Below are 25,100 nucleotides of genomic sequence, written 5' to 3' on the forward strand. Positions count from 1 at the left end.
TAAATGTTAATTTTAATTCTATTTGATTAATAAAATGCAATTTATTTCAAGCAACTTCAATCTTGATTTGCCACCCCCAACGTAGCGAGACTTTTTGTATAAATTTCATACGCAAGTTTACATTGCATCTAATTAAGTAGCTGCAATGCTAAGAACATTGAGCGTATCAGTCTCAGTTTGTAAAGTTCAGTTTTGTCAAGTTCATAATTCTACTCTTCGTTAATATTGGCAAGCGATACTACTTCATTCATGAGCGCATACTGTTCTTTCTTATGCATCGCTTTCGACCCTGACGCAGGCGAGGGGGACACTTTTCGGCCAATGTAGCCGATCGGCTTCTTGTTACCCATAGCAGTAAGAAATCTTGGTCTGACGTACTCAAATGCGCCCGCATTTTTGTGCTCCTCCTGTGCCCAATATATTTTAGCATTTGGGAAGTTTTCCACTTCTTGCTGGACCCTGTCAAACGGAAACGGGCTGATCTGTTCCACACGCGCGACAGCAATTTCGTAATCTTTGTTCGTCTTCGTGATTTCCTTCTTGATGTCGTAGTAAATTTTCCCAGAGCAAAAAATGAGCTTCTTCACATTTTCTGCATTCTCTTTTGGCAATCCGATTTCGGGGTAGACTCTCTGGAATTTGGTCCCCTCTCTGATTTCGTCGAAGTTCGATCTAGCATCGTCCAGTCGAAGCAGAGATTTGGGAGTCATCACTATCAGGGGTTTCCTGAATGGCAACTTGATCTGGCGTCTCAGAGCGTGGAAGAAATTAGCAGGTGTGGTGCAATTCACAACAATCATGTTGATGTCTTGTAACTGCTTCACTGTGAATTCGTGATGAGCGTATTTGGGAAATACATCTGGATCGTCACTGCACAGTTGGAGAAACCTTTCCGGTCGAGCACTGGAGTGTTCAGGGCCCATTCCTTCCATGCCGTGAGGAAGTAACATCACGAGCCCAGATTGACGGTACCACTTGGACTGACCAGAGGCAATAAATTGGTCTAAAAAAGTTGCACGTTTGACAAAAAAAGAACGGAAATCTCTAATCAATTTCGGCCGAAGCAAGGCATTTAAAAAAAGAAGCAGAAAAACTGGTTTGGATTTTCGGGCTCATAATTACTCCATTACATGAATGTGCTCTATAAATTGAGCTAACTTTCTGCATCAAGAAGAATTGAATCTACTAACCAATGATGCACTGGGCGGTGTTTGAGAAGTCTCCGAATTGTGCCTCCCAGATGACTAGTGCATTGGGGTTGGCCAGACTGAAGCCCAACTCAAATCCCAACACTCCAAACTCACTCAATGAGCTGTTGCACACTGTGTAGAGTGCCTGAAAAAAGGAAAGAAAAGGTAAAACCAGGGGACGATTTAGTGGGGGGATCCATTTTCGACTGAACCACCCAAAAATTTTCTAAACGCACCAATATATACTAATTTAGGAGAGCGCACACCGAAAACACGCAATTTTTTGGGCAAAATTTTCCACTAAATGCCCAAAAATATCCTCTTCTGGATCTGATGGCTGTCCTGCGGCGCAAAAATTTTCGTGAAAATACTTCTGGGAGTGCTCGGAAAATCAATTTGGTCGACCTAAAAATAACAAGGTCGACAAAATTTTTGAAAATCAGTCCCCCCCCCCCCCTCGAGAAAATCCTAGATCCGTCCCTTGGTAAAACTAACAGAACGTCTGCAATGCACCTGAGTCGGTCCCCGACATTGATATTAAAAGTCACACGACCTAGCATCTGCGCCATGGCCGCCTAAAAATAGTGTAATAGCCGATTCCTAACCAAAATTGGAAAAATTCGGTTGTGCAGCGGATATCCCTACAGCGTGTTCTTTCGATTGAACCCTTAATCTCATTATTGGCACAAAATTTTTTGATAAAATCACAAAAAGTGTCAACATTTAAAAACATGGACTTTTTCTAAATACAAAATTGCTTTTCTACATACATAAGTGCCTAGTTGCAGTGCAGGTAAAATTCCTAGCACCTGTTCTTTCGATGATTCATTTATCTCAGATTTCTTGATGGCAAAGTTTTCGACAAAAGTCTCCGAATAAATGGTCAAAAATTCAAAAAATATACCTTTTCCAAGTCCAAACTAATTTTCTGCAAAAATTAGGACCTACGTACTTAAGCAGAAAAATGTCTACAACCTGTTTTCCAATTAAGGCCTTAATCTCAGATTTAGAAAGGAGGATTTCGAGAAGGTTCCAAAAAACGGGCAAAAATTCAAAAACTGTTTTTTTTTCTTAGGCCATATCTGTTTTTCTACACAAATAAGGGCCTACAAGCTGCTTCAGAGAAGATCACCATAACATGATATTTTGAGTGAACCGTTAATCTCAGATTAGGGAGGGTAGTTTTCAAGAAAATGAGAATAGGACAAAATTAGTCAAAATTCCCCCAGAAAGTGGATACCGTATTATGACAGAACGCTCCGATTGTGTAATAGCATTATACAGCCGATGAAGCTTCGGAAGCTGAATTGTGCCAGCTAACTTTTTTTGCAGCTGGAGGCCGTGAGTTGCTAGTTTCTCTGCATTTCAATTAAGACACAATAGTGTGAAGCCTACCATTGAACGCCGTATATTAGTCAAGAGTGTTTATCTTGTCGATTAATGGTGTTAACTCAACAATTTTCAGCGCTGAACGTCTTTTTTGTCAATAAATGGTGTAAACTCAACAATTTTCAGCGCTGTTGTCAAAATTTTAATACACTTAGTTGGAGTAACTAAAATACAAGCGCGTTGATATCTGACCTGATCAGGATAGAGTCTGTTGAGCTGGACGTATGTCTTCTTATCCACAATTTGATCATGCAGCACGTGGTGTCTATGTGAGAAGGTGCCTCTCTCAACATCCTGTCCCGACAGTCTCACATGGACGCCCTCCTTCAGGAGGGTCCCAAATGCCATGCCCTCCCCAAGAGCCCAGTCTATCTCTCTGTTCTCCACCATCTGCAGTCGCTTCTTCAAGGTTCGCTTGATACCCGCGTGGGACTTGAACGTGTCGTCTTTGATCGTAGACAGCATTGTGCCTACGTGTTTTAGGGTCTCTTCGTCCACACCTGAAGCACAGAATTAACATGAGTTTCCACATGAATACACAAGCTTCCCAGTTTCGTTAAATAGATGCTAAAACTCATGTCACAATAAAAAATGAAGGAGCATCAATGGCAACTTGAGGCGGTTGATTGATTGGAATCAGTTTTCGAGTCACTTGACAGCCAGGAGACAATATAAAAAAATTCTTGTAGCTCTAAACTTGGTGCTCAAACATTTTATCATAAACGAGTAATCAGAAATTCAACAAAAGGGAGACCGATACACATATTACTAGGAGGGACCGAATGAAGGAGGGACCGAATGAAGGAAAACTTCTAACCAATCAGAATCGCTAGAAGTTCCTATTGGCTATATTATTTTTGCACATAGCCGAAGTCTTTTTTTTAATAGTATTAAGTTACATTGAACGGTAGTGAAAAAGCTTAAAGAACCAACAGGATTATGTAACTGAACATTAACTAAACAAAAGGCTATTTAGAAACCCAATAAGCTTTCTCTGCAAACAATTAAGTCCATCTTGCATTACTTACCTGTTCTCTCGTATACAAGTGGTCCATCCTTGAAGAAGTTGTTCCAGGGTGAGTCAAGCCAGGATGAGATCTTATAGACTGGGTTCTTGGTGGACTCCATGTATGCGTTCTCGCAGATTTGGTCGTACTTCTGCTTCTGCTCCTTGAACTCCTCCTTCGTCATCACTCCCTCTCCAACACACTTCTCCAGGTATTGCTAGAGCAGCAGCGAAACAATGAGACTTATGAAAATCAATCAGAATTCAGTAATCAAGAATCTGAATTGAGCAGGAAAAGCCGTCAGTTTCTGAACAGTTTACGGACGCTGACATGTTAAAAATTATGGCATATTCGGTCATTCTGCGAATTTTTACTCAAATATTTGTTCACGTCCGATGAAAATTATGAAATTCACATTAAGAATATTAACATGCGGACTAGTTAGGCCATGACAAATATATTTGGTCTTTATACTTTAATTTGTGAACCCCTCGTTACGCCATAAAATTGATGCTCATGTGAGGTGGAGGGGGGTGTAGATGCCCCTGAGACTCTTGGCTGTAGATTACCATAGATAACCATACGCTCAACATATCGGGTATGATATTTTGAACGGACTGAGGGCTAATAAGAAAAAAAAATCGCGTTTCAAACCATCACAGGGTTGCCAAACTAACCTAGAAGAACTCATAATCACACACAGACGAAGCTGCACTTCGCAAACAAGCATAAAATGTCAAATAGCAGCTTTCAAAACAGTAAACAATCTGAAATACGGAAAAAAAAACAAAAAAAATTACTCTCTACGGGAATCAAACCTACGCCATTAGGTTCAAAACTATTTCAATACTTAAGCTACAAACAACACAGGAAAGTCTTATTCCTGGCACTCGCACTAAATTTATCATATGAATTATAATAATTACCTGCAGCACTGGTTTGTGGGAGCGTATCTTCTTGTACATGAGCGGCTGTGTGAACGAGGGCTCATCTGTCTCGTTGTGTCCGTTCTTCCTGTAGCACACTATGTCTATCACACAGTCTTGTCCGAACTTCTGTCTGAACTCAGCTGCCACATTGCAACAGTGCATCACCTGCAACCAAAACAGTTCAGCCAGGGGGGTATTCTCATGATGGAGGGACCGAATGATGGAAAACTTCTAACCATTCAGAATCGCCAGACGTTCCTATTGGCTATACGATTTTTGCACATAGCCGAAGTCTTTTTTTCTAACAGATAATGACCTGTGACAGCACAGCAAATTTTGCTGTAAAATTTGTGCAGATATATAAAAAAAAATCTTTATTTTTCATTTAAAAAAAAAACTTGGTTCTAGTTTTTTTTCCAATACCCGACTTCGATTTCGCAATAACTAAAAATTCATGTATCTGCTTAGTTTCTGATCGGTCAATATTATTTTTATGGCTTGGACTTAATCGCTTTCTTTGAGATTTGTTCAAGATTTTTGAATACCATTTCCAACCCCCATGTAGCTTTACAAAATCATTGCATGCAAAATATATTTTGTTTTGAGCTCATGGAAACAGTATATTTCAGATGCAATACAAAGTTCTGTCAAATACTTAGTTAAAAATGAAATTTTTACAACTAGACTATTGCAATTTTTTTCTTACAATTTCCCACATGTTACTAAACCAAACCAACAGATTGAGAGAAAAGGACACCAAAAAACATTAATTAAAATAATATCACTCAAAATCTATTTTCATATCAAAAACCTTTCATGATTAACTCCTCTGAGGAATCTTTAAATCAAAAGCATTCTTTAGCGCTAAAAACTATTCAAGTATTTTCAACGTATATTGCAGTGTACTTAAAAAGGAAACATAGCCAATAGACAGTTGGAAAAACGTCAATGAACGCAAGGAAACAAAAGAAAAGACTTTTGAATTCAAGTTTCAAATTTCAAAGAAAAAAATATGCCTTTGAAGCTCTTTGAAATTCAAGAAGAACCATTTGTGATTGGCACTTTTTGATAAAACTAACAAAATTTGATAATAAGATCAACTGTTTCAATAGGTAAATTTTTCCTTTCTCTGGGAAATTTGAAAATTAAATTCAATTTTCGAAACAAAAATTCGAACACGTTTTTCGTGACCTTTCCACTTTAGCTGCTCGATAGTGGAGTTTGCCTTCCGTCTCACAAAAAAAATGAACTGAAATGAAAGAAATCAAAAGTCAAACAGAAAAAAAGTAAGCTTTTCCTGAAAAACAAAACAAAAAAACAAATCACGACCTATTTAAGAGTCTGAACTATGTCCATCGACTCTTAATCAGAAGTCAAACCGCGAAAAAGAACGCTGAGCGTTCACAATTTTCCATAAAAACAAACAAACAAAAAACAAGACCTAAAATAGTGCCTTCACTTCGTTCAATGACACTTAATCATTACAATGAATGCGCGTTGCTTACGCGAATAGAAGTCATGTCGTTCAAACAACAGACAATTAAGCACAAAGACTTAGTAATGAAAAGTTCGACTTCAGTAGGAAAATGAGGTGCCATATACCGCACTAATAAGGCTAATATTTTGGCTGATTGTTTTTATACCAGGCTCTATCCAGACAAAGAAATGTTCGTTTCTGAAAATTTTGCATGGTGAAAAAAATTAAGAGGAAAAACAGCAGCGCATTTAAACAAATTTAGCCAACAGACAGTTTGAAAAGAGTTATTACGTTACTTAGATAAATGCAGTTGAAAAAAGGGAAATGCGATAAGTTGAAGCTGGGAAATCTGATAATTAATTTTCATTTTCGAAATCAGAAGTCGATCAAGTTTGCCTTCCTATTAACAATGAAAACGCACTGAACTCAAAAAGAAATCACAAGTCAAGCCGCGAACAATCGAAACTGAGCGTGAACAAATTTTAAGATTTTTCATTTAAAAAAATCACTGAGACTTATATAAGAGTACTCACTACGTTCATTAGTCTTAAAAATGATCAAAATGTTTTGTTGGAAAAAGTGAATGGCAAGGAGATGGGTTTGATCCACACAGTGAATCAAATAGGCAATTACACAGAGGCGAAGTTGAACTTCGCATACACAAGCAAAAATATGACCGATAAAGCTACTGGGAAAAACTGAAAGATTAAAACTTTGAGTGTACAAAATTTCTTAAGTGACGCACGCCAATTATGATTCTACATAAATGCTAAGTGCCAATTATGACGCATTAGCAGTCAACTTACAAAAGTAATTTACCAACTCAACATGCCTCAATTTATAGAGCTGACATATTTTAGCTAGCATACGAAGAAGTTCATTAATAACTTCCGACCCTGCCCAGGTTCGAACCCTCTAATTTTGTTGCGGGTCTCCTTCCCTACATCTACTCTACAGATCCATGATACCTTGAAGCTAAAGTGCTATTTGGAATATAAAAGTCTGTGTTAATATCCTTAGCATTGGCTGTACTTAATAGCTGGTTTTTGATCAAAACGAAATGAACACATTTTGTCGCAACGACATTTGAGTCGCAGCAATATTTGCGACTTAGGCTGGAAAAAAGAGAGTTCATACTCTAACACAAGCTTTGCTTGTGTAATGAGAGACAGTAAAGCAAACAAAGCAGAAGCAAGGCACCCAATTAGAAAATTATTAGCCGAATATTGAGCAGTTAGTCTTATTTTCGTTCGATTTGATGGCAAGCAAGTTGTGAAACAATGATCCGTTTACCGCCTAATTTGCTCAATTATTCACCAAAATGCCTTAATTTTGTTTGTTTAGCTCGTTATTAAGTTCAATGTCTCGTTGTCATTCACCGAACTCTTCAATATAGAACATAAATTCAGTATGAATATCTTACAGCTTCCGGGTCATCTCCATTCACGTGGAATATAGGCGCCCCTGTGACCTTGGCCACGTCTGTACAGTAAGGCGAGGACCTCGAGAAGCGAGGGTCGGTTGTGAACCCAATCTGATTGTTCACTACCACGTGGATGGTACCATGGGTAGTGTATGAGGGCAGTTCATTCATGTGGAATGACTCGAACACCACTCCTTGTCCGGAGAAGGCGGCGTCTCCGTGGATCAGAATGGCCATGCTCTGCCGCCCTAAAACATACGAGCCCAATATAATACATGATTCCAGCAATTTCAGAAGTGCATGCATGCACTAGCCAATTTTGAAAAAGTTACATGACTTGAAAATAAATCCTGCAACAGAAGACAAGAAGGCTTAGTTGAGTAAAGATGTTTGACAGTTAAGCATTTCTGCCTGACTGGGTAAAAGTAAACTATAGTTTTTTTCCATGAAAGAATGCTTGGTCTTCAGCTCAATCAAATGTTTTCAAGTTTGTTTTTATTGGTAGCGCCTACGACTGACAGAAAAGATCGATTAGATGCTGTTAGCACGCGAAAAAAATTAAAGAGCCGCCTCGAGCATTTTACCCGAGTGATCTCCATTGTAGTACTGTTCTGCCCTAGTCTTGCCCAGAGCGACTGGGTCCACTGCCTCCAAGTGAGACGGGTTCGCACACACCATGATCTTCACATTCTTACTGGTCACGTGGTTCAGTCTCTCCTGACACACTCCCAGGTGGTACTTCACGTCCGCCGCTCCCTCATCCTCTGGGCTGAACAAAAACAACAGTCACAATTAATCACACTTAACAGTTCGAACAGTTATACATTTTAAATGATGCGTTGCCAAACAACTTCCTTTAGTTTTAATTTTCGTCTCATCTTCACATATTTATCAGGACATTGTAGGTCTAAATTAGTTGCTAGCAAAATGCACATTAAAACTAACTTGTTGCCAAAAAGGAAAAAGCTGAAGTAACGCGCAGTAATGTATTATCCTTTCATGTGAGCCATATCATGACATGATAATGAAAGGATCACGACGTTCGAAAACAAATTTACTGAATAAAAATACTAATCGCTCATTTGAACAAATTAAATAGCACTTCGCTGAGTATTATATAAACATTCACAATGACATAGGCAACAAAAACACTTTGGAGGTGATGTTTTCGGCGATAATAAGACCATCAGGCATTGGCCTAAGCTAAATTTCAACATAACATCGCACTAATGATTCACTTTCAACGGTGACTGGCCTTATCGGTTATCAGTGATAACTTTCGTTTACAACTAGTTGAGATAGGTCCGTGTCATGTTGAATGGAACCAAGCACAACGCTTAAATTTACCCAGAGTCAGGACTAACAACCCTGTAAACATTCAAGTATTTATATTTTATTGGAGAAATATGTTCAAAATAAGGTTCGACTTAGTGTTCGTTTTTGAATTAAAGATCTGATAAAAGACGTTCAGAAAACATTGAAATCTTGCACAACTTGAAAAATTTACCAACAACTTAGAGCTCTTTCTTATTATAGCCCTTCCACTAGCCAAAAAAAATTATAGCCACGCCACATTTGTACGTTAGTATTATGTAGAACTGAAACCTGCAGGGATGGCTAAAATGGGAAAAACCCAATTTACAACCATTAAACTCTTAACCTAGGTTCAACAAATAACATGTACATGGATCTTCTTACCTCAAATCGGAGTTGAACTGACTGAGAATTTCGTTGAGGGGTTTGCGTGCAACATTAGCCAGTACGTTCAGTCTTCCTCTGTGAGGCATGCCAAAAATGAAGGTATCCGCGCCCAGTTCATTCGCCTTATCGATGATTATTTTCAATCCGGGGATCAACACTTCACACCCTTCCAGCCCAAACCTAAACACCTTTGAAGTCAATCAACAATAAAAAAAACATAAAAATCTAAATGAAAACGAAGACGCCAAATTATGATTGGAATCACAGAAATCATTAAAATTATTTCACTCATTCGACGCTTCTTGTTTTATCATTGGATAGTACAGAATGAAGAATACTAAAATATACCCGTTGAGGCAATCTGTATAACTGGCAAAACAGACAAAATTATGCAATGCTCTAGAGATACCAAAAGCCAAACTGTGTCCGGTTTCTTTATGCAACCAGCAGTTTAAATCAACTTGAAAATCTTTTGAAAAAGACACGATTTGTTTCACGCGTTGAAGAAACTACTCACAACAGCTGTCTCGACTCTATTTTATTTGCAATAATGCTCTTTTCAATTGGAATGATTAGTGAAAGGGGATTAAAAAAATTATATTACATGATCTATAAAAATAGATATTACCACTAAATATAGATACGTTTTAGTTTTTTGAAGATGAAATTCTACCGTTAAAACGGTGAAAAGCTACTTTTTGTCCCCGCAACAAAAAAATATCTGCCTTAACGGAAAATGGCTTTTCATGAATTCAGCGCTGTTCAACCTTTTCTCAGAAGGGTATCTCTTCGCCAGGAACTCCTCAAATCTCTGCGAGCGAATCAGTCTCTCAATTATCAGTCGTTTGTCAGATTTGGAGAATTTCCTCAGGTCTGGGTTTTCAAATCGGTTCCTAAGCCATTCTACTTGCTCTGGATCCCGCAGGTGGACGTACTCGATTCCAATGGTGCCGGTGTAGACTTCCTTCAATCGGTCTACCAAGTATCCCAACTCATATTCACCACCTAAAGTCAAATCATTTTGATCTCTAACTATTTTTTAAGCACACAATTTCAGTTTCTGACAAAATAACAACTTCTGAAACTACCAAGATTCAAATGCTAAGGTACGTCATCGATCAAACTAAGTTTACTTGATACGTTTACTTGATCCTAAATCAATCGAACGTAGCAACAAAGCAGCAACTCCTGTTTGCAGCAACATAGCCAACAGACAATTGGAAAACGTCAAAAAACAAGGAAATCACAAAAGTGCATTTTTTGCACCTTTTTCATTTCGCGAATGTAAGAAAAAGCATTTACCACGTTAAAACTCTCCGAATTACACAAATCTCTTATTGGAGACATTTAAAAAAAAATAAAACTAACCCAATTGAAGAAAACTGGGCACATTTTTTTCCATTCCAATGTGAATTCGGAAAATTAGAATCCATTGTTACCACTTGATATTAAATCCAAGATTTGAGCAAAAGATTTTCAATTAAAATAAAGAAAAACATAGCCAACTAACAGTTTGAAAAGAGTAATAAACGCAAGGGAAACAGAACAAAAGACTTGTTTTTTGAAAAAATTTCTACTCAAGAACTTTTACGGAAAAAATATGCCATAAAGCTCTTTAAATTTCAAGGACAACAGGATCAGTTGGTAAATTTTTAATTCCGCTGGGAAATCGGAACATTAAAGTCCATTAACGAAATTAGAAGCCGGTCACGTTTTTCGTGACCGTTACACTTTTCCTGGTGATAGTGGATAATGCTTTCCTTTTAACAAAGGAAACGAACTGAACTAAGAAAGAAATCAAAAAACTAACCCCGATCACTCAAGATTGAACGTGAACAAATTTTGGACTTTTTCCTGAAAAAAAAACAACAACAAAAACCAAGACCTACATAAGATCAAAATTGAACGATAACTACAGTTTTCTGGAACAAAAACCAGCACGGCTCATATTCGTGGTAAATCGTTTCGTATGTCAACACTCAACAACAAGAACAACATCAGCAGCGACAACAGTATGACGACAAGCCATAGAATCAGTCTAAAACAATAGCTGGGCATCTTGCTTTTCACAGATAATCACGTTCCAGGTTGCCCTTGTAACAAACGCACACGTTTGCTGCGCAAGTAGCACATACTTTTCCGACCAAACTGATTTAGAATTTTTTCAATTTTCTAAACTATTTTTAGGTCCAAAAAGCCTTCTGGATAATATTTGGAAAAAAAGGTTAAAAATAGGTGCACTTATACTGGAATAAGTAGTTGCAAAAGCTAAAAAACCGTTAAAATTGAAAGAAAAATCATTTAATTTGCAAGTCAACCTCTTTTCAGAAATTGTCTAATTCAGATCAATTTTTCTAGATAACGAGAAAACAGTTTCGATTTTTCTAGAATCTGAATACCGATCAAAAGGGCTTTAATACTTTTTCACACATTTTCACTTTGACCCCTGCCAGCTTTTTTGGGTTAATTTAAATTGGCTTAAAAATTGACCCTACGGCATATTTACTTTCCACTCTTCGAGAATGGTCTGAACAATAATGATAGGAAAAATAATAATAATGATACAGGATTTTCGACCGGGTCTAGGCGCTCGAGAGCTTTGAAAATTAAACGGTTTTGAGCTGATGTCTAGATTATTTCGGTTTATGAAGCAGTTACAAGTCAGTTCATTATCTAAGTACACAGATCGGTTTACGTAAATTTTCAGATAGAGAACTTCCAGTGCATCATCCCCTTGAATTTCTTTTAAATTTTTTTAATCCAACAGTCTCATATCAATTCGGTTTCAGGACATGCTGCTAGTTTGTTGAAGCGCGCCACCAAAAATTGTGTTTGGCTTTCTTTGTTTCAATTTGGAGATAACGGAGTTATAAGGACATGAAACACATCATGAAAGACAATTCAGTCGTATTTGTTATTCACGTCATTAAATCATGAGCAGATCAAATACATCGTTATTAAGCGAGAGCCGTAACACTGATTTTTTTTTGAGTCGCTGAACAGTTGAGAATTATTTGCAATTTTGCAGAAGCTTTCATTAAGTTTGATGTTTCGCCTACGCCAAATGATAACTTCTGGATGAAAAATCAAGCCACGTTCTGCCTTGTCAAAAGCTTTCTCACGATCCATGTATGCTGCTAAGAAGTGATTAGCCTTTTCATCCTCAACCAGGTTGAAGGTTTTGTCAAAATATTCCAATAACTTAGCTGTGGTAGAACTTTTTGGGTCAAAACCCCTATTGGCTTGAATAAGGTTGTCTTAACATTTCAGCTGACAATCAGTCAAATACGAGTCTTTCGAGCTTTTTGGAAACTAAGCAGAGGAGATTTATTGGTTCGTAACTCATTGATTGTCTTCGCTCTCGTATATTGCCCAAATTGCAGTTAACTCTTCTTGCAGATTTCAGAAGAAAATAAGTAATTGTATTGAAGAGAGATGCAGAGACATTTTGAGACTATTTTCTAGCATTGTTATTACGGTTTCCTAAATTTTGGTTTACGAGTTCAAAATGTTGTGATGGCTTCTTCCGAGACATCAAGGCTTTCGATGACGCTATTACTGTACTGTTGAGTTTAACTACACTTGCCTTTTTCAGGTTATATCGAACACGCGTAGGAAACCATCGTATAACAATTTTGCTTGATCGTCTCAGCCTCAAACATCAGCCTCATAGCTTCGCTATTCTTTTCAGTCAATTTTCATTTTCTTGATTCGGTCGTCGGAAAATCACCGGTGATTATCTACATCGTTTCATTAGTATAATTAAAACATAGCTAATCGAAGATTGGAAAAGAGTAATGAACGCAAGTAAGCATAAAAAACATTGACTTCGCTCAAAAAATCTCAACTTTCGAAATTCAGAGAAAAAAAAACCAACTGACAGTTGGAAAAAAGTAATCAACGCAAGGAAACTGAACAAAAAATCGACTGGTTTTTCAAAAAAACTTCCATTTTTGAATTTCGAAGAAAAAATAGATGACCTTAAAGCTCTTTGAATTAGTAGAAGAATGATGAACACTTTTTTGTAAAATCTAACCCAATTTGAGAAAACTGGATCAAGAAATGAAACTTTTATTTCGCTGGGAAATATGATAATTAAATTCAAATTTCGAAACTTTAAGTCGATCACGTTTTATGTGACTTTTACACTTTTGCTGTTCGATATTGGAGTTTGCCCTCCTTTAATAAATTATAAGAGTACAAAATATTAGAGTAAAAAAAGAGATAATAATCGTCTACACAGAGGCGAAGCTGCGCTTCGCAAACATTTGTGTGAACACGACCAAAAAGCGGTTCTATCACGTGAAATACGAAATAGTAGAAATAAGCCTCGAGTTAGCAAAAACATGGCTACGAATAATCAAAATGAATCGCAAAGCATAATGCTATATTATGTATAAATTACGCATTTCAAAAAAAAAATGCGATATATTGAGCTAGAAATTTTCTGAAATCGAGTTCTCATTATTAATATGTTGTTTGAAACAAATCACTTTTTTCGTTTGATTTGTTTGCACCAATTGTGTTAACTTATAACTATTGGAATCTCATAGCGCATGCTATCAAAAAGCTGTCAAAGTGCCCTAAAAGGAAGTTTGTACTAATACACTTTGCTTCGCAAGTGTAATGATCGCTAGGATATAGAAAAAACTGACTTTTTTTAAAAAAAAAACTTGAACTTTCGAATTTCAAAGAAAAAAATAAGGTCTTGAAGCTCTCTGAATTTCTAGAGCAATTTATGATTGACACTTTTTCGATAAAACTAACCCAATTTGAAAAAACTGTATCAATAATTTGAAAAAAAAACTTCACTGGAAAATTCGATAATTAAAATCTACTATCGAAACTAGAAATCGATCACGTTTTTCGTGCCTTTACACTTCTGCTTTTCGATAGTGGAGTTTGCCTTTTCCAGAAATGAGCTGAAAACAGAAACATTTTTTATTCAACTGGGAGATGTGAAAAATTAAATTCACTTTCAAAATTAGAAATCGATCCGTGACCTTTGTACTTGATTGTGGAGCTTGCCTTCCTCTTATCAAAGCAAATGTACTGAAATCAAAAAGAAACCAAAAATCAAGCAGCGAAAAACCAAACCTTTAAGGACAATTTTAAGTGTCACTTTTCATTTTCTTGATTCGGTCGTCGGAAAATCACCGGTGATTATCTACATCGTTTCATTAGTATAATTAAAACATAGCTAATCGAAGATTGGAAAAGAGTAATGAACGCAAGTAAGCATAAAAAAACATTGACTTCGCTCAAAAAATCTCAACTTTCCAAATTCAGAGAAAAACATAGCCAACTGACAGTTGGAAAAAAGTAATCAACGCAAGGAAACTGAACAAAAAATCGACTGGTTTTTCAAAAAAACTTCCATTTTTGAATTTCGAAGAAAAAATAGATGACCTTAAAGCTCTTTGAATTAGTAGAAGAATGATGAACACTTTTTTGTAAAATCTAACCCAATTTGAGAAAACTGGATCAAGAAATGAAACTTTTATTTCGCTGGGAAATATGATAATTAAATTCCAATTTCGAAACTAGAAGTCGATCACGTTTTATGTGACTTTTACACTTTTGCTGTTCGATATTGGAGTTTGCCCTCCTTTAATAAATTATAAGAGTACAAAATATTAGAGTAAAAAAAGAGATACTAATCGTCTACACAGAGGCGAGGCTGCGCTTCGCAAACATTTGTGTGAACACGACCAAAAAGCGGTTCTATCACGTGAAATACGAAATAGTAGAAATAAGCCTCGAGTTAGCAAAAACATGGCTACGAATAATCAAAATGAATCGCAAAGCATAATGCTATATTATGTATAAATTACGCATTTCAAAAAAAAAATGCGATATATTGAGCTAGAAATTTTCTGAAATCGAGTTCTCATTATTAATATGTTGTTTGAAACTAATCACTTTTTTCGTTTGATTTGTTTGCACCAATTGTGTTAACTTATTACTATTGGAATCTCATAGCGCAAGCTATCAAAAAGCTGTCAAAGTGCCCTAAAAGGAAGTTTGTACTAATACACTTTGCTTCGCAAGTGTAATGATCGCTAGAATATAGAAAAAACTGACTTTTTTTAAAAAAAACTTGAACTTTCGAATTTCCAAGAAAAAAATAAGGTTGAAGCTCTCTGAATTTCTAGAGCAATTTATGATTGACACTTTTTCGATAAAACTAACCCAATTTGAAAAAACTGTATCAATAATTTGAAAAAAAACTTCACTGGAAAATTCGATAATTAAAATCTACTATCGAAACTAGAAATCAATCACGTTTTTCGTGCCTTTACACTTCTGCTTTTCGATAGTGGAGTTTGCCTTTTCCAGAAATGAGCTGAAAAAAAGAAACATTTTTTATTCAACTGGGAGATGTGAAAAATTAAATTCACTTTCAAAATTAGAAATCGATCCGTGACCTTTGTACTTGATTGTGGAGCTTGCCTTCCTCTTAACAAAGCAAATGTACTGAAATCGAAAAGAAACCAAAAATCAAGCAGCGAAAAACCAAACCTTTAAGGACAATTTTAAGTGTCACTTTTCATTTTCTTGATTCGGTCGTCGGAAAATCACCGGTGATTATCTACATCGTTTCATTAGTATAATTAAAACATAGCTAATCGAAGATTGGAAAAGAGCAATGAACGCAAGTAAGCATAAAAAACATTGACTTCGCTCAAAAAATCTCAACTTTCGAAATTCAGAGAAAAAAAAACCAACTGACAGTTGGAAAAAAGTAATCAACGCAAGGAAACTGAACAAAAAATCGACTGGTTTTTCAAAAAAACTTCCATTTTTGAATTTCGAAGAAAAAATAGATGACCTTAAAGCTCTTTGAATTAGTAGAAGAATGATGAACACTTTTTTGTAAAATCTAACCCAATTTGAGAAACCTGGATCAAGAAATGAAACTTTTATTTCGCTGGGAAATATGATAATTAAATTCCAATTTCGAAACTAGAAGTCGATCACGTTTTATGTGACTTTTACACTTTTGCTGTTCGATATTGGAGTTTGCCCTCCTTTAATAAATTATAAGAGTACAAAATATTAGAGTAAAAAAAGAGATACTAATCGTCTACACAGAGGCGAAGCTGCGCTTCGCAAACATTTGTGTGAACACGACCAAAAAGCGGTTCTATCACGTGAAATACGAAATAGTAGAAATAAGCCTCGAGTTAGCAAAAACATGGCTACGAATAATCAAAATGAATCGCAAAGCATAATGCTATATTATGTATAAATTACGCATTTCAAAAAAAAATGCGATATATTGAGCTAGAAATTTTCTGAAATCGAGTTCTCATTATTAATATGTTGTTTGAAACAAATCACTTTTTTCGTTTGATTTGTTTGCACCAATTGTGTTAACTTATTACTATTGGAATCTCATAGCGCAAGCTATCAAAAAGCTGTCAAAGTGCCCTAAAAGGAAGTTTGTACTAATACACTTTGCTTCGCAAGTGTAATGATCGCTAGAATATAGAAAAAACTGACTTTTTTTAAAAAAAACTTGAACTTTCGAATTTCAAAGAAAAAAATAAGGTCTTGAAGCTCTCTGAATTTCTAGAGCAATTTATGATTGACACTTTTTCGATAAAACTAACCCAATTTGAAAAAACTATCAATAATTTGAAAAAAAAACTTCACTGGAAAATTCGATAATTAAAATCTACTATCGAAACTAGAAATCAATCACGTTTTTCGTGCCTTTACACTTCTGCTTTTCGATAGTGGAGTTTGCCTTTTCCAGAAATGAGCTGAAAAAAAGAAACATTTTTTATTCAACTGGGAGATGTGAAAAATTAAATTCACTTTCAAAATTAGAAATCGATCCGTGACCTTTGTACTTGATTGTGGAGCTTGCCTTCCTCTTAACAAAGCAAATGTACTGAAATCGAAAAGAAACCAAAAATCAAGCAGCGAAAAACCAAACCTTTAAGGACAATTTTAAGTGTCACTTTTCATTTTCTTGATTCGGTCGTCGGAAAATCACCGGTGATTATCTACATCGTTTCATTAGTATAATTAAAACATAGCTAATCGAAGATTGGAAAAGAGCAATGAACGCAAGTAAGCATAAAAAAACATTGACTTCGCTCAAAAAATCTCAACTTTCGAAATTCAGAGAAAAAAAAAACTGACAGTTGGAAAAAAGTAATCAACGCAAGGAAACTGAACAAAAAATCGACTGGTTTTTCAAAAAAACTTCAATTTTTGAATTTCGAAGAAACAATAGATGACCTTAAAGCTCTTTGAATTAGTAGAAGAATGATGAACACTTTTTTGTAAAATCTAACCCAATTTGAGAAAACTGGATCAAGAAATGAAACTTTTATTTCGCTGGGAAATATGATAATTAAATTCCAATTTCGAAACTAGAAGTCGATCACGTTTTATGTGACTTTTACACTTTTGCTGTTCGATATTGGATTTTGCCCTCCTTAATAAATTATAAGAGTACAAAATATTAGAGTAAAAAAAGAGATAATAATCGTCTACACAGAGGCGAAGCTGCGCTTCGCAAACATTTGTGTGAACACGACCAAAAAGCGGTTCTATCACGTGAAATACGAAATAGTAGAAATAAGCTTCGAATTAGCAAAAACATGGCTACGTGTAGGATTCGAATATCCGACCTAATGCAATCAAGAGACTTTGAGTCTCACGCTTAACAACCGACAAAAACTAGTCACGAATAAAACAGCTACATATGCTAATAAATTGCCAATGTCATTCAGCAAAAGTGGCTGTAATTACAAACAGACTCAATTTTGTAAGTAATAATTTGGAATATAACAAACTGAAGGCATCCTCATTAACTTTGCATGTAATAAATCGCAAAGCATAATGCTATATTACGTATAAATTACGCATTTCAAAAAAAACTGCGATATATTGAGCTAGAAATTTTCTGAAATCGAGTTCTCATTATTAATATGTTGTTTGAAACAAATCACTTTTTTCGTTTGATTTGTTTGCACCAATTGTGTTAACTTATACCTATTGGAATCTCATAGCGCATGCTATCAAAAAGCTGTCAAAGTGCCCTAAAAGGAAGTTTGTACTAATACACTTTGCTTCGCAAGTGTAATGATCGCTAGGATATAGAAAAAACTGACTTTTTTAAAAAAAAAAACTTGAACTTTCGAATTTCAAAGAAAATAAGGTCTTGAAGCTCACTGAATTTCTAGAGAAATTTATGATTGACACTTTTTCGATAAAACTAACCCAATTTGAAAAAACTATCAATAATTTGAAAAAAAAACTTCACTGGAAAATTCGATACTTAAAATCCACTATCGAAACTAGAAATCGATCACGTTTTTCGTGCCTTTACACTTCTGCTTTTCGATAGTGGAGTTTGCCTTTTCCAGAAATGAGCTGAAAAAAGAAACATTTTTTATTCAACTGGGAGATGTGAAAAATAAAATTCACTTTCAAAATTAGAAATCGATCCGTGACCTTTGTACTTGATTGTGGAGCTTGCCTTCCTCTTAACAAAGCAAATGTACTGAAATCGAAAAGAAACCAAAAATCAAGCAGCGAAAAACCAAACCTTTAAGGACAATTTTAAGTGTCACTTTTCATTTTCTTGATTCGGTCGTCGGAAAATCACCGGTGATTATCTACATCGTTTCATTAGTATAATTAAAACATAGCTAATCGAAGATTGGAAAAGAGCAATGAACGCAAGTAAGCATAAAAAAACATTGACTTCGCTCAAAAAATCTCAACTTTCGAAATTCAGAGAAAAAAAAACCAACTGACAGTTGGAAAAAAGTAATCAACGCAAGGAAACTGAACAAAAAATCGACTGGTTTTTCAAAAAAACTTCCATTTTTGAATTTCGAAGAAAAAATAGATGACCTTAAAGCTCTTTGAATTAGTAGAAGAATGATGAACACTTTTTTGTAAAATCTAACCCAATTTGAGAAAACTGGATCAAGAAATGAAACTTTTATTTCGCTGGGAAATATGATAATTAAATTCAAATTTCGAAACTAGAAGTCGATCACGTTTTATGTGACTTTTACACTTTTGCTGTTCGATATTGGAGTTTGCCCTCCTTTAATAAATTATAAGAGTACAAAATATTAGAGTAAAAAAAGAGATAATAATCGTCTACACAGAGGCGAAGCTGCGCTTCGCAAACATTTGTGTGAACACGACCAAAAAGCGGTTCTATCACGTGAAATACGAAATAGTAGAAATAAGCTTCGAATTAGCAAAAACATGGCTACGTGTAGGATTCGAATATCCGACCTAATGCAATCAAGAGACTTTGAGTCTCACGCTTAACAACCGACAAAAACTAGTCACGAATAAAACAGCTACATATGCTAATAAATTGCCAATGTCATTCAGCAAAAGTGGCTGTAATTACAAACAGACTCAATTTTGTAAGTAATAATTTGGAATATAACAAACTGAAGGCATCCTCATTAACTTTGCATGTAATAAATCGCAAAGCATAATGCTATATTATGTATAAATTACGCATTTCAAAAAAAACTGCGATATATTGAGCTAGAAATTTTCTGAAATCGAGTTCTCATTATTAATATGTTGTTTGAAACAAATCACTTTTTTCGTTTGATTTGTTTGCACCAATTGTGTTAACTTATACCTATTGGAATCTCATAGCGCATGCTATCAAAAAGCTGTCAAAGTGCCCTAAAAGGAAGTTTGTACTAATACACTTTGCTTCGCAAGTGTAATGATCGCTAGGATATAGAAAAAACTGACTTTTTTTTAAAAAAAAAACTTGAACTTTCGAATTTCAAAGAAAATAAGGTCTTGAAGCTCACTGAATTTCTAGAGAAATTTATGATTGACACTTTTTCGATAAAACTAACCCAATTTGAAAAAACTATCAATAATTTGAAAAAAAAACTTCACTGGAAAATTCGATACTTAAAATCCACTATCGATAGTGGAGTTTGCCTTTTCCAGAAATGAGCTGAAAAAAGAAACATTTTTTATTCAACTGGGAGATGTGAAAAATAAAATTCACTTTCAAAATTAGAAATCGATCCGTGACCTTTGTACTTGATTGTGGAGCTTGCCTTCCTCTTAACAAAGCAAATGTACTGAAATCGAAAAGAAACCAAAAATCAAGCAGCGAAAAACCAAACCTTTAAGGACATTTTTAAGTGTCACTTTTCATTTTGAGAAAACTGGATCAAGAAATGAAACTTTTATTTCGCTGGGAAATATGATAATTAAATTCCACTTTCGAAACTAGAAGTCGATCACGTTTTATGTGACTTTTACACTTTTGCTGTTCGATATTGGAGTTTGCCCTCCTTTTAAAAATGGAAATGCATGCACTGAAATTAAAAAGAAATCACAAGTCAAATCGCAAAAAAATTTAAAAAAAATTGAGCGTGAACGAAATTTAAAACTTTAATATTATTATTACACAGAGAGAGAAAGCGGAGCTTGGCACCACTTGCGATACAACACAAACATTTAAAAAAAAGTTGGTTCCCTAGTTTTTTTTCAACACTTGAATTTTTTTCGACTTACATTTTTTCTGCTTGTGTTGTATCGCAAAAATTAAATGTTGAAAAAACTAGGTGAACCTAAAAACTCGCATGTCTAGATTAAAAACAACTAGGGGCCCATCTAAAGCTGGAGGTATGTCTTTGACATTGAATGAATTTGCTATACTAATGCGGTACGAAAAATGTGATTTCAAAAATTGGACTTTGCCCAAACCAAAACCTTAGTTGTTTCTCTATAAAAATAAATTATAAGAGTACAAAATATTAGAGTAAAAAAAAGAGACTAATCGTCTACACAGGGGCGAAGCTGCGCTTCGCAAACATTTGTGTGAACACGACCAAAAAGCGGTTCTATCACGTGAAATACGAAATAGTAGAAATAAGCCTCGAATTAGCAAAAACATGGCTACGTGTAGGATTCGAATATCCGACCTAATACAATCAAGAGACTTTGAGTCTCACGCTTAACAACCGACAAAAACTAGTCACGAATAAAACAGCTACATATGCTAATAAATTGCCAATGTCATTCAGCAAAAGTGGCACCAATTAAAAACAGACTCAATTTTGTAAGTAATAATTTGGAATATAACAAACTGAAGGCATCCTCATTAACTTTGCATGTAATAAATCGCAAAGCATAATGCTATATTATGTATAAATTACGCATTTCAAAAAAAACTGCGATATATTGAGCTAGAAATTTTCTGAAATCGAGTTCTCATTATTAATATGTTGTTTGAAACAAATCACTTTTTTCGTTTGATTTGTTTGCACCAATTGTGTTAACTTATACCTATTGGAATCTCATAGCGCATGCTATCAAAAAGCTGTCAAAGTGCCCTAAAAGGAAGTTTGTACTAATACACTTTGCTTCGCAAGTGTAATGATCGCTAGGATATAGAAAAAACTGACTTTTTTAAAAAAAAAACTTGAACTTTCGAATTTCAAAGAAAATAAGGTCTTGAAGCTCTCTGAATTTCTAGAGAAATTTATGATTGACACTTTTTCTATAAAACTAACCAGATTTGAAAAAACTATCAATAATTTGAAAAAAAAACTTCACTGGAAAATTCGACAATTAAAATCCACTATCGAAACTAGAAATCGATCACGTTTTTCGTGCCTTTACACTTCTGCTTTTCGATAGTGGAGTTTGCCTTTTCCAGAAATGAGCTAAAAAAAGAAAGATTTTCTATTCAACTGGGAGATGTGAAAAATTAAATTCACTTTCAAAATTAGAAATCGATCCGTGACCTTTGTACTTGATTGTGGAGCTTGCCTTCCTCTTAACAAAGCAAATGTACTGAAATCGAAAAGAAACCAAAAATCAAGCAGCGAAAAACCAAACCTTTAAGGACAAATTTAAGTGTCACTTTTCCTCGACCTATAGTCTTCACTACATTCATCAACTCTTTAAAAATGAAAAATGGCAAAAAAAGAAATAGCAATAGCATAACAAGTTTAAAGATTTTGCCAGTCTTTTATTTTTGGATTGATACTTCAGTTGGTGCAAACTTAAACAGGTTCTGCAAAAACTTAGACAGATTCTGAACAAATCAATTTTAGGTTACTTTGATTATCACATGTAAAAATGAATCTAAGATCAAGAGGTTTTTGTCCGGGCTTGAATATGTTCGATGAAACGTTGAGCTTCAGATAAGTTCAGTAAAAATGATAATGAATATAAGGAAAAACGTATAGGATTCCGAAATGAAAATCGTATAGTGATCTCATAGACTTACCTTTGCCGGAAAAAAGAGTACCCGGTGGTATTTTCACAGTCACATTTGGATCATTGAATCGGTAGTGTTCCACAGATAGGGTTTTGTGTAGATTCGAATCTAAATCTGCGTCGTTTATACCCAATGGATCCAAATTAGCCGTAGTATGTCCCAGAGACCTGTAGGCTGCGATCAATTGCTGTACTTTGATATTATCAGCAATGTATTCATCAGGCACAGTCTGACTACTAACAACTTGAGAACCCTCTTGATACGATCGAAGACTCGTTTCCAGCTCAGGGGGAGACATATAGGCAGCTAAAAAACTCGAGGTCAAATATAAAACATTTACAATCAAAATATAAATGAAACAATACTAACAAGGCTGGTCATTCTTCAAATTTGTGAAGTAAGCGTTCCATGATGCATGAACACTTTTTGGGTCAACAAGCCAAGAATAGTACATCTCTTCAACATAGTTGCTGCTATTTCCACTTAAAAATGGTTCTTGAGTGAGACTGGATTTCAATCTAAAAACAAAAAACATCTATCAATTAAAAGGATTGACAGATCGAGAACAAAAAATAAATATTGTTACAATTTATTGCACAGCGTTGTTAAACTATAACTTGTAACTTTTAACGATTTTTTAAAACTCAATTTCTATTAAAAGATGGGCATTTCACTCAAATCACCTTTTCATAGACAGAATTGTAGTAGTTAGTCTTTGATTGGAAAGACTAAGATTCACATTGTGACACGAAAACGTGCCTTTCCTGAGAAGGCGCGTCACTGCGCCTCCAGACGACAAAGCTGCGCGCTGCATTTCGACAGGCTTACACCAACTTCATCATAACCTGAAAACAATTTTATCTTCACCGCAAAAATGGGTTAACAGTCAAATCAAAAGCAAGCGTTGTTGGGTCTTCCCATCTTAAAAAAATGTTTTCTTAATTGTTTTTGGTCCCAGAGCCTTCAGACAAGCAACTCTCTTAACTCGAGCCCCTGCTCGGATCGGAGGGTTCGTTGCTTGAGCGTTCGCTGATCATCATGGCTACGCCTTATACAGAAGAAGAAGAAGAAGAAGATTTTTCTCCAAGGCTCACCAAGAGCGGCAAAAAACGCCTGTGTACAATTCCTATAGACGACTAGCGGACGTCAGATACCATAATTCTACGTGTTTCTCACCGTCTGCAAACATACCTTATTTGGTTTTGCTATCGAAAATGCTTTCATTCAGATCTTCCCATTATTTTAAGATTGCATTTTTGTAGTCGGCGCTTTTTGTACTTGCACCAAAACTGACTTTCCTTGTTTCTTTAGTAGTCGCACAGTTAATAAGCTAGACTCATTAAGAGTTACTAACTCAACAATGTTCTCGTTCTCATTGACTTGTTTTAACCCTGCTGATTGTTAAGTAGTTTTTTAGTATTATTTTTCGACAAAGTTAGCGTTTTTCGGGTCTACTATGGGAGCTAGATATTATATAACACTCGAAATAAACTACTTTCAGTTCTTTCCTTAAAGGATCCAACCTGAAAATCTTGTTGCAATCAGCTCAGTTTCTGAAAAGAGTCAACCACTGATGAGGTGATGCTGGAAGTTGAGAAGGACAAACAACTTAACAACTTAATAAATTGAGAACTTAACACAGAATTACTTGCCAAAAACAAAATAGACGAGCTAAGTGATCAATTCTATTCAAAGATGAGGTCAGCAGGGGGCAACCCACCCGTTTGTGCGATTTATCTAAGGTACACAAGGCTGAGACACCCTTCGACCAGTACTAACACTTCCGGGCAACTCGTATCAGAATTTAAACAAAATGCTTGCAAAGTTTTTTGACACCATAGATAGAGCCATAAAAGAAACCAATACTAAAAATGCCAGAAAAACATTTGAAAACATTGCTCTAGATCTGGATGATGTGAAGCCATATATATTCTTGATAGGAAAAGTTTAGACACTAATGCTCCCCTGAAAAAAGCAATTGAAATTGCGCTACAGAAGCTGTACAGTCAGGAGTCTCCTCCTTTATTCAAAGAGCAACCATGAGAAGGCTTTTGAATATGGCGGTCAGCAAAGTATATTTCAAGTGTAATGATTCATGGTATGTGCATATTAAAGGTCTAGCAATGGCCGCTTCCCTCGCTGAAATTTTTGCAAATCTATGGATAAAAGAGTACAAGTTTGCTCTAAAACAAGAAAAACCGTCGGGAGCGGAGGTACAGCCAATAAATGACAAAAGTTGTTTGTGCCCATGTTGCAGCAGGAAAGCAGCTTATAGATCACAGAGTTTAATGCAATAAACAGGTATCACCTAAAATGCGGAAAAAATTCCTATGATGTATACGCATCAATGACCGAGATAGTCTGGTTTTGTGAAAGCTGCTGCGGCGGATAAACGAGGCAGAAGGATCCTCCACAAGTAAAATTGTTCCTCAGATAACTCGATGACATTGATAGAACATTTCAAGGTGAGCAGATTTGTGTTCTCGATGCCGCCAATTCTCTTCATTCAAATCTTCAGTTAAATCTAGAGGAAATTAATTCAGAGGAGAACTTGCCGTTCCTGGATTTGAACAGAAATGTGTCGCAGGATAGTGGTGTAACCTGCAATTGGTATGAAAAACCAACAGATAATGGGATCATACTGACTTATTGAAGCTGCGCCTCACTTCAATATAAGCATAGAGTTTTTAGGAGTACTTCTAACTGGGAGTAATTTGATAAGACTATGG

At 35.5% G+C, this 25,100-nt stretch overlaps 1 protein-coding gene across 1 annotated transcript; it reads right to left on the reverse strand.

Moving 5' to 3' along the window:
• LOC134846940 (2-oxoglutarate dehydrogenase complex component E1-like) lies at positions 1-23,228 on the reverse strand. Its single transcript, XM_063864383.1, has 12 exons — positions 23,055-23,228; positions 22,741-22,889; positions 22,381-22,677; positions 9,884-10,121; positions 9,114-9,296; positions 8,000-8,184; positions 7,416-7,663; positions 4,513-4,680; positions 3,608-3,803; positions 2,772-3,079; positions 1,191-1,335; positions 1-1,003 (listed from the first exon to the last, which is right to left on the reverse strand). Exons 1-12 carry the CDS (start codon positions 23,183-23,185, stop codon positions 210-212), a joined length of 3,042 nt encoding a protein of 1,013 aa, XP_063720453.1. The 5' UTR covers positions 23,186-23,228; the 3' UTR covers positions 1-209.
• Positions 23,229-25,100: the final 1,872 nt, after the last annotated feature.

Source organism: Symsagittifera roscoffensis, chromosome 5, assembly GCF_963678635.1.
Source record: "Symsagittifera roscoffensis chromosome 5, txSymRosc1.1, whole genome shotgun sequence".
Classification (NCBI taxonomy): domain Eukaryota; kingdom Metazoa; phylum Xenacoelomorpha; order Acoela; family Convolutidae; genus Symsagittifera; species Symsagittifera roscoffensis.

Excerpts from the sequence above, each read along its gene's own strand:
- LOC134846940 (XM_063864383.1), bottom strand. The coding sequence starts at position 23,185 with ATGCAGCGCGCAGCTTTGTCGTCTGGAGGCGCAGTGACGCGCCTTCTC. Across the intron at positions 8,185-9,113 it reads CAGTTCAACTCCGATTTGAG|CCCAGAGGATGAGGGAGCGG; the intron begins GTAAGAAGATCC and ends GTTTTTGTTCAG. Across the intron at positions 1,336-2,771 it reads ACAGACTCTATCCTGATCAG|GCACTCTACACAGTGTGCAA; the intron begins GTCAGATATCAA and ends TCCTTTTTTCAG.